The 10,798-nt window shown below is 40.8% G+C and overlaps 1 protein-coding gene across 2 annotated transcripts in view; it reads left to right on the forward strand.

Annotated features, from left to right (window-relative positions):
• The first annotated feature begins 6,392 nt into the window (after positions 1 to 6,392).
• The window catches only part of LOC128766763 (transmembrane protein 132C-like), a 38,709-nt gene continuing 34,303 nt past the window's right edge, over positions 6,393 to 10,798 (forward strand). For both annotated transcript variants that reach the window (XM_053878269.1, XM_053878270.1), the window contains exon 1: positions 6,393 to 6,606. In XM_053878269.1, coding sequence (XP_053734244.1) covers positions 6,552 to 6,606 — 55 coding nt within the window. In that variant the 5' untranslated portion in view covers positions 6,393 to 6,551. The remainder of the gene's footprint in view (positions 6,607 to 10,798) is intronic.

Here is a 10,798-nt window from a genome sequence, read left to right on the forward strand (position 1 = left end):
TCACAGGGAGCATTAAAGTCACCAGTCTTTGCAATGGTTCGCAGTGTATCAGCTCATCCTTTCAAACGGTGATGCTGCACCCAGGTGGAGGTCGGAGGCTAACCCTGTACTTGTATCTCCCATCGCTGAGAGGGCAGACCATCAGCGGGAGGAATACCAAGATACTCGTAATCCCTCACAGGCATCCCGCAGGGGTGAAGGACAGCTGTTTACGGGGCTCTGAGAAGAGCAGTCGTCCTTCATCCATGAGAGATAACAGGGGAAATCCAGAGTGGGAGCCTGCCATTGTTGCTTCATATGTGACTGCTCAGGTGGGAGATATCCACGGGGCACAATTTGGCAGCAGATGCCTCAGAGCTGAGTGACGTCGGCGGTGAATGGATTGGTTGAGCTGTTAAGTGATACCACACCAGATATGTTTTTCTCCCTGCAGGTCCTGCTGTAACTACCTAACCATCCCAGCATGATCAGTCGGATCAAGCCTGAGCTGAGCTCTACCGCCTGCAATACTTGTTACATTTAAAATCTTTCTCGACCCAGGATCTGCTCTCAAACGTGTCAGTCACAGCACTTCTTCCTTTAATTCCAACCACTCACGGTTTTACGCCCGCCCCACATTACTCAAGTCCCGTCCATTCACATCCCGAACAAAAACAAACAATGGGAGATAAGATATTGATCGAGGAAAACAACAAAACAATAAGAGAACTTTCTCGTGAAATAGCATCACTCCACCGTCATCTTTTGACATCAACTATAAAACATCACGTATCGCTGTCATTTTTCCGATTGTGTCATGAATGAAAACCTCCCCCGACAACCTTCTACCTCAGTTCCAGCAATGACTTCTGAACGGTTCCATTGCAATTTCTTTTCAATGTTAAATGGCTTGGACACTATGGTTATTGATTTCATCCGTTGCCTTTGTATTGAACTCCAGTGAAGATTCACGGTGGTGTAAATATCATCCACAGAAAGGAAACTAGAGACATGAGAACAGATTTCACTCATCCACAAGAAAACAAATTCTGAATGAATGGATAAATATTTATTTCAATCTCATATTAAACACAGACATAACACCAATTCTTCCATCATCCACTCGATCTGAGGGATCTAGAGAGAAGAACAACATAATTTCTGCACCTTTTTAGTCGTCTTTTTCTCAGACAGGTTTTGGTGTCTCCTATCGCAGCCACTTTTGAAGTCTTGTCATTAAACTTAGGTGTATGGATACAGTAATAGCACAGATGCTGATCACTTGAATGTGTGAATAAATCATTAATCATAAATCTGTTGTTGTTGCACACCATTTTTTAATTACTTGAGAAGATTTCTGAATGCAAATTATTTATTTATTTATTTCATCTTGTTCACAATCTCTAACGTATGCATTCCAGGTTAAACATTCATAGACACAAGTGAAACATTTTATCTCAATGAGATACTGCAAAAATCTCATATTGTATACAAGTTCTTTTTTTCTATTCTTTAAGAATAAAAAAAAAATTCTGGATCCAAAATTGAATCGTTGAATCATATTTCCTGAAAAAATCATCCAAATCTGTCCAAAACTTCCTCAAGTTATTTTGAACACAGACAAACTAACAGCATTGAAAATAAAACCTTCTTGACCAAGGTAAATCTGATTAATCATCAGTACTTAAATGTAAAATAAAATGTACGAGTCTATTAAACGTATAATACACTGCTACCTTCAAATGAAATCATACATCAACATCAACAGTAACGCAAGCAAATCATCCATCGTTTTTTTCTGTGAAAAAAATGGCATCTTTTCTCTTGACCACAAGAAAAAAAACACAAATTTACCAGGAAAAGTGAGATGTAAATAATTTATGAACTTTGCTGCAAAAGAGCGAAGTTCTGTTCATAATGCACAGATTTGTTTCTAACTATGACGACAGTTGGAATGAGTCCAGGTGTGTCCCAGTAGGAAATGACCTCAGGAGAAAACCGAGCCAGTTAAACTGGACGGACTTCCAGTGTATCAATTCCCTTTATTCAACAAGGAGCATATTCAACTCATCCTAAAAGAGACTTTAAACTGCCTTGTTGGTCCGCAAGTGTTTGAGGAGCGATGCAGGTTTTAGACCCAAGAACAAGAACACAGAGTTGAACCAATCAGATGACTGTAACCAGGTGACTGTCAGTCAGGTGCTGCTTGTTTCAGCCGACACCCGATTGGTTAACTTCTGTATGCACCACCCTGACCCTCTGAGGACCCAGTTGAAGACCCTTGCTTTAGATCAGGGGTGTCAAACCGATCACCAAAGGGGACGCAGCGAGTGTACGTGTTTCAGACACCCAATTGCCATGAAGTCCTTCAGATTTGTTGGAGCAAATGATGGCACCCACTACAGCCTTTTGAGGACCGATTGACACCTTCAGATGAACAGAAAGAGTCCGTAGTAAGTCATGTTGCGTCATTATATCACGCTTTTCAGCCCCACTACGTGGCAGAGGAACGTGGTGTCAGAGAGACGTCGAGGGCGTGTGGGAATTGTGGTAGTGTGGAGGGCAGTATAACACAACTTATGCGCTTTATTGCTCATTCGGAGCCGGGCTTTTACATATGTTGTAGTTTGCCTTATGGGAGTGATCCTGAACCTGTAGCAAAGATAGGACAGGCCTGAGCTCTTTTTTCTTTCAGGACTACAGCAGAGTTGGATTTAAGGTGGAATGGAAAGGCAATAAATGAGAAAAGGAGAAACAATAAGTTGGATGACGGCCTTCTGACTTGAACATTTTACAAACCAAAACGTCAGGCCAGATTCAAGATTACCTCCTAAGGTCTCGATGAGGTCGCACATAGACCATCTGACATCTAAATAGCATACATAACAAATGCTACAAACTCAGTGAAGAACAAAAATCATTTAAATTCCTGACATGCTCCTCTCATTTGACTTCGGTGAGGCTAACTCCGTTGCTGCCAACGTACTTAAAATGTGTTCGAAACAGATAAGTCCAACTTCAGATGGTCAAAAGTGAGTTTCACTTCAGGGCCCTCTTTGGAGGGTTTGGCATCCAAACTTCATTCTGGATGTACTTGAACCTTGAAGGCAAAAACTCCTGAGCTGGATTTCCTTTGTTTTCCTGAAGCGACTGGAAGGTGCTGACTGTGAGTTTGCCTGCTTTGCAGCTGTGGAACGCCGCAACCAAACCAAATCACATTATCTGGGGCCGTGCTCATCCTCACACGTCCTCCAAAAACCTTTCAGGCACAGAAGGTAGCAGCTTAGCAAACAGTGTCAGACTCACACATGGTGAACATTTGCGCCCCCTGTCAACTCTTCTCTCTTTGACTAATGAAACCAGCAGCAGGTTGAATATCTGGAACAGCCAGCGGGGTCTGGAGACGTTCCCGGGCTTAATAGTGGACGGCCTCTGCCACTGTCAGCTGTAATGACCAGATGCTGCCAAAAAAAAAAAAAAAGAAAAAAGAAAAAAAAAATGGCTCAAAGGAAAGCTCAGTGACTTTTAAATTCAATGTGTGTTAATATCTCGACTGTAAACACAGCAGCAGCGTGTACAGTCACATCAAGTCCTCAGGGACAATTGCAGCTGTTTTATTGGCATTTTGAGCCGGGTTTTTATTTTAATCAGCCTCGACTGGCAGGGGAGCTGTTTATTTGCCGCTGACGCCTGAATGCGTAATACTGTCACCTTGCAAAAGGGGCCACCTCGCAATAAAACAGTCACGGAGGGTTTAGCTGGCAGACGAGACTGTATGTAAATCCGATTTGTTTCAGAGAACAAGTATTGAGGGGGTTCAAACCCGGCCATTATACCCACTAGGTGTGTGTCACAGTAAATCTGAGGTCAGCGCTTTGTCAGTTGTGATTTCAAAAGCCTCCGTGCCTGGGATTGTTTTTCACGTTCTGCTGGGAGACAATCATTCATTTTACTATCCAGCACATCTAAGCACCTCTCATAGAATATTAGGGGGAACGTGAGACGGCCAAACTACAACTGACGGAGTCAACAACCCAACAAAACACATGGTTTGGTGGCCAAACATTTTGCCTGTATTTATCAGGCCTCTATTTGAGCAATACATTCACAATTCCAAGGCATTTTTAAGTGGACATTTGCATCCCCAGAGTCATGCCAAAGTCAAGCTTCAGTGTCGCACGTGGACGCAGGCTTTTAATTGACTATTTCCACAGCGGCGCGCAGACACAGTTCCAGTCAAGAATGAGCCGGCTCACTTCCTTCTAGATTGACGTGATACCGGTGTCTTCCAGTGATGCCATGATGGAATAAGTCGACCGAAAGTTGAAGACAAACAAACTGCCGACAAAAAATGAAATAAAAGGAAACTCACACTGGAACCATGGCATCGTCGGTGAGAGGTAAAAATGGGGGAGAGGTGATAATGTGAAGGACAAGCAACCACATATTATGGAGGGTGAAGTTCTAACAATACGGAGCTAAAAATACTAGCAGAGCTGACTGGCCTCCATAAGGAAAATGCCCAAGGACACAGCCAAACCAAACGCCAAACCCGAACTTGGCGGGCTAAAAATAGATTCAAATCTACTGGAAAAAATAGCCATGGAGATGGAAGGACGAGTCAGGTGAACGAAAGAAGTGAAGGAAATGACATGAAGACATTTGTTATGGAACTGGTCGTTTCTAAGATCCAAAACTTGGATGGAATTCAGATGCTGATGTGAGACCGAGATCCATTAAAGTAAAGCTCTGTCAAAGACGCAATAATAAAACAAGCATGGAGCCAAAAATGATTCCTTTTTCAAAACAGGGTAATATATGTGTACACACACATTCACCAGAAGTACAAAGGAGAGGAGCTTCCCTGCTCAAGTGAAAATGACAACAGACTTCAGAAAAAAAAAAAAAAAAAAAAACTTTAGAGACATTGTGGATGCCCCACCAACCTTCCGGGAACTTGACATTCAGGTACAAGTGGATGAAAGGGAACAGATGGAGAGAGAGCTGCCTGGTGGAAGATGGAGTGGAGCTGGACATGAAGGCGAGATACTTAAACGCACAGATGTGAGTTTCAGTATTTTGTCGAATGTTCTGATACTAAAATATATACAGTAGTTGGGAGGATATTTATGGTACCTAAGAGTTACATGTGGGATGCGTCACAAAAAAAAAATAGCGGTGACAGTGTTGACTCACGCACACAGGACAGCAGACGCCACTACACACTCGGTGTGATTCCTGGGAGGATAAGTCACACTCCTCATGCGCAGGTTTCATCTGGCAACTGGTGTGTAGGAGTTTATCTTCAAACCTTTATGGCCAGTCGGAATGGATCATTGCTTTGTTATTGAACGGAGGTTGACAGTGTTGACAACAATTCCATTTATAACCCCTTACGTCTCTCTCCTCCTTGGTAACAGGGCGGAAAGTCACTGTGACTAAAACACACAGCTTTTTAAATAGCAATTCACACATTGTGACATGAAGAATGAATGGAGCTCTATCCCACAGATGACTCAACCCCAACCTCCATCTTTTTTTCTGATGCTGTAGGTGGAACATGTCATTCAATTGGAAACCTAATGTGTCAACACGCAACGCTGAAGGCTGCCTTTGTTGTCAGTATAGGACACAAAAGTCATCTTTCCCAACTTCATTACACCATGGCAGTGAAGATAGTTCGGTGTCTATTGCAGTTTTTGTTTCTTTAGTGGAGCAGTTCACATTAAAATAAACTGTTCAATGTCTGTATTTACCAAGCAATTTTGTGACGTTTCCAAAGTGGCAGTCTCACTCAAAAATGTGTCCTGGATTTGAAGGACCATAAAAAGGATGATATGATATTTCAAATGCTAAAACAGTTATCTAATTATATTGAAGACATTGACAAATAATATTGGCACTCATGATATTAATTTTCCCCCGGTGATGCATCAGAAGTCTGAATCCAAAATAATGCACTTTTTATGATAAAATATAGCAGATAATATTGCGGTTAGTAATAATCTAGATTTAAAGTAGTGTTAGTAGCACCTCAGGCCAAAATTTCAAACCTGTTGACTTTGGACGACGTGAGAGATGTAATGTCATTTCTTAAAAATTGAGTAAGTTATTTTCATTTGTTTTTGATGACTGATGTGTTCAATGGGTCGCAAGTACGAGACACTTCGGAAGTCACGTGTTTACGTTCCTGTGACTTGAGCTCACCAGATGTGGGTCATATGTAAAGCGATGGATTTCCTCCACTATTCCTCCTCGATGAGCGGAGTCCCGTTCCTCATTTGGTCACATTAGAGTGGCTCACCAACAGACGACTGATCCTCTTGACCCTTCGTGCATTTCATTTGCTCGCGGCGCTTTCTCCGCCCACGTGACCCTCGCCGTTAATCCGGGCGAACACGTGATCGCTGGTTTCCACCGTGGGATGAGACGTGGACGCCGCTGTCCAGCTGTGGAGCTGAGATCCGAGCGCGAGTGGAAGAGTCGCAGGCGGGCAACTTTCCCACTGGAGTGTGTGATGGTCCAACTACTGCGGGCTCTTTCCTCCGTCCGTGCGCAACTTTGAAGAAACGATGTGCAACTTAATGGTCCACTCGCTGCTCACCCTGACGGCGGCTTTGATAACAGGTAGGACTCCCTTCTGCATTGAATGGATTATATTAAACTCTTCATCAATTGACAGGAACATTAAATGCATCTTAGATCACTTGAAATGAAGTTGAATTGAAATGATCATTCACGCCAGTGAACAGTGAACATGTTGACTGAGTCTCCAGCGCTGTAATAAAACTTTTTTTTCCGGGTAAAAACTCGATTTGTCTGAACTCTATATTGACATTTTTCACCGCACAGGTTCCAATTCAACGTCCTCTCTTCATCATGAACTCGCGTTCGTTACAGTCCAAACTGTTTGAAAGAAAAATCTGTAAATTTGGACAGAAAATTGGGGTAAATATTGTGATCATTAAAATAGCAAAAAACACCACAACAAATCTTGAAGTCAAGTCAACTCTTCTAAGTTTGATCAGATGTTAAATGATGAACGAACTGCAAGCTATTTTCATTTCATGTTCTGAAGCTATATATATATATATATATATATATATATATATATATATATATATATATATATATATATATATATATAAAATCTTTGTTATGTTGGAATGAAGAACTGCATTCACTTTTGAAAGAAAAGTTAGAAAAAAGGCAGTTGGAAAGTAGTGTTGATATTTTGGTGTTTTCACAGATAGTATATTTATGTGGACGGTAGAGCTATGTGAAATGAAAAATCTAGTTCAGATACACCGCCATGCTTTTTTAGCTGTCATGTATTGATTTTCAGATTTGGAATCGATAGAGCTGTGTGGAAAACACTGGTTATATTTGTATGTATCTGTGAGACGCTTCCTCTCCACTGCATCTGTCCTCCTCTGTAAATGAAACCGTTCCTCGTATTGATAATCTTCATCAGCGGGATTAAAGCGGGGTTGCACAGCTGTTTGTCTGTGTATTTAAAGATAACCTGCGCTTGGATCTGGGAGGTCGCAGCCAGCCGTCTGTCCCCATCTGATAGCAGTGTCATGCCAACATGCAGCAGCGGAGATTGTGTGTGTAGGTCCATGCGCATCTGTGATATACATCTGGGTGGGTCCCTTTGAAATCCCAAACGTAAAGCGCCCGGCAGACAGCTGGAGCGAAATCTTTTCATTCGCAGATGTTCAATCAGAAAAATTACATTTGGTATCAGCAGATATCATCATTTTTCCCACGTGTCCTCACATTTGCCAGAGAACATGACATACTTCGGTGCATATTTCAAACCTTTGTGGTGCCTTGACCTGTCCTCAGTACAGTGTTGTTGAATAGCAGCATGTTTCAAGAGACTTTGCATCCTAAATGGGAACACAAGAGTTGTTAAGGTCGGAAGTTTTTCACCACGTTTTATTTTGGAGCCCAATTTACACTGCATGTGTTTGCGTTATGACATGCTGTCACTGAGTCTGGTTTGCAGAAAGTTGATGATTCTGATGACGTCAATTGCAATTTGTCACATGCAATTTTTATCACACGTCATTGAATGTGGTTGCAGTCTGCTGATGAGGTTGAGCTATGCAGTTTCCTAAACTTTTTTTTTTTTTTTTAATCGAATGAAATTTGAAATAAACTTCATCTTAGCATTTTTCCAGCTAGTTTTGCGACACAGGTAACATTTGTATCCAAAAAAGATTGTGAATGTGAATGTGAATGTGTTTCATTCAATGAATGTAATAATAATAATAATAATAATAATAATAATAATAATAATAATAATAATAATAATAATAATAATTCTTATTATTATTTTATTGTACTCGCTGACTTAAGGGGTTATGGTTTCAAAATGTCAATTCGACGTGGTTGAAAAATTATTACAGAAAGTCCAGGATAGAAGCACAAACAAATATTCTGTGCAAGGAGTAGAGCACTAAAATGAGTCATAATATATAAAATATGTCACAATATTCAATTATTTATGGGGCCTTTTATGAATTAAGATATATTAAGATATTGCACAACCCTGATAGGAACTTCAATTCAACAGTGAAAATAGTTATTATAATTCTTCTGCCAAATTCCGGAGAAGCACAGCAAGAAACAAACAAACAAAAAAAAAAAACAAACATCTGGTTTCCATTCAAACTAAACCTTCATTAGGGAGAGGTCCTTCAGTACGTCTTTGAGGGAAAAAAGGTTTTTCTTTGAAATATGCATTGTGTGGCTTGTTATCAAATGAAACTTGAAATTGAAGGGAAGTTGGTTTTTACACCCTTCTAGCAACAGAGGTTTAGTCAGTCATTGTTTCCCACAGGTGTGATTGCTCCACAATAATATCAAAATATGTTCTACAAGTTAAGTAAACGCTGCAGGAAGAAGACACCACTAATATTTGGGCATTCAAACTTTTCTGAGTAAATTTTACTGGGGGGTAAATTGTCAAATGCTTGTGAATATCTTGTTTTATCTTCAATTCTGTTCATGCCTGGAAGCCAGTAATCATCAAAAACTGGAAGTAGCAGATCCCGGTCAACCCCCCCAAAATTTAATTATCTGATCCGTGGCCTGAAGACTGAATTGCTCGAGGGTATCCCAAGATCAGGGCTGAAATTAATCTCCCATAGATTATCGAGTGCCATTAATGACAGATTGGTTTGGGGGAAAACAACCAAACTCGTATGTGACTCACGTATTTGCTCTGCTGTTCTGAATTTTACATTGTTTTTGTTCAGTGTTTCATGGCCCTGAGGGATCACATTTCTTACAGATGTATGTGTTTAGTGTTGTGATTACCAGGTTATTATTTTATACGTTAAACAGATTTTTTTTTTTTTTTTAATGCTGAGATGTATGAGATGCCCTACCATATCTCTGAAGACTTATGACTTCAGCAAGCTCCAACTCCCTTTGGCAGTTGTGTAGCGTTCTTGCATGATAATGAAGATTTCCTGGAACCATATTTAATCCCGATGCTCCATTTAGAGTGCATACAACAACAAACAGTGACCAGGATAATAATTCATTTACTCTTTCTGTGACATCAACAGTGGAGAGAACAGAGGACTGAGACCTGGTGCTTTTCTACTCTCTGGAGTTAAAGAACAAAAATTGCATTGAATAGATTCTAAGCTGCTACTTCTTCTCATGAAACCGATTCGGAGAATCGTGCAATGCCTGAAGGCTTTCTGAATCTTCTCCACTGCTACAACCTCTTCTTTACGGCAGAGGCCCACCACGGAGGTGGACTTCTCACCGCACAAGTCAAGACCATGGACTAGCTGTTTTCCATCCATGCTCTTCGGCGATGCCCGGGCAGATGCTAGGTGCTGTCACTACACCCACGTGAGTGGCAGCACATAAACAGAACATCATTCAAAACTTACGACTTTCTCAGACTCAATTGCTCCCGTCCGTGATGTTCCCATGTTGCGTTCATATACGAGCATTAGGTGGAAAATTTTACTTTAGTGACTGAATGTCAGTTTAACCAGACAGATTCATAACTATTCACTCTGCGCTGTCCTTTTTATTTCAACACTATTAAAAGCCATAAAAGACAAAGAGCGGATCAGTTTTAAGGGCCTGTGTCGGGCTCCAAAGTTGCATCGTAAATGTCATAAAGACTAATAGTCATAATCATGCAGGTTGTTACTTTTTAAGCACTATTTACTGATCAAGTGTTTAAATGTGAATTATACAAGCAAGGACGGTCACCAGACTTTTTTTATGCATTCCTCCTTTTCAGTGTGAATCACATAGACATCTTCGTTTTTTTGTCGCACTGTTTTGCGTCTGTATAATGAAATGTCACTGCTATCACCTGGTGTCTTGGCACCCGTTGGCTCATGGAAAAGACTAATCCCACCGTGCCAGCTTTTTGATCCCAGACGATAGTTGTGACACCCACCTCTCCTTCGTCTGCGTTCCTGCGCTCCTTTTTTCAGAACCTTTCATCTTCCTACCACGTTCATCAATAGATTTGTCGTATTAACAACCAAAAGCCTTTTGAGGTTCTTCTGAATTGATTTGCAGGAAAAAAAAAACCAACAACTTTATTTCATATTTTATTTTATATTTCCAGAGCTGGTGTCATGAATGCTTTTTTTTGAATTACTGGAAAATTACTGACTATTGTATTTCCCTGGCGAATCTTGACAAACCTAAAATACATTTTTTCTTTTGTGCTCTTGTTCTTTAGCAGGTTATTCAGTCGACAACTTAACTCTTTGGTTACCAAGCATCCCCATTGAGGGAAGAATTAGGGCTAACAGTCAAGTGGATA

This window comes from Synchiropus splendidus, chromosome 1 (genome assembly GCF_027744825.2).
Source record: "Synchiropus splendidus isolate RoL2022-P1 chromosome 1, RoL_Sspl_1.0, whole genome shotgun sequence".
In the NCBI taxonomy this organism is placed as follows: domain Eukaryota; kingdom Metazoa; phylum Chordata; class Actinopteri; order Syngnathiformes; family Callionymidae; genus Synchiropus; species Synchiropus splendidus.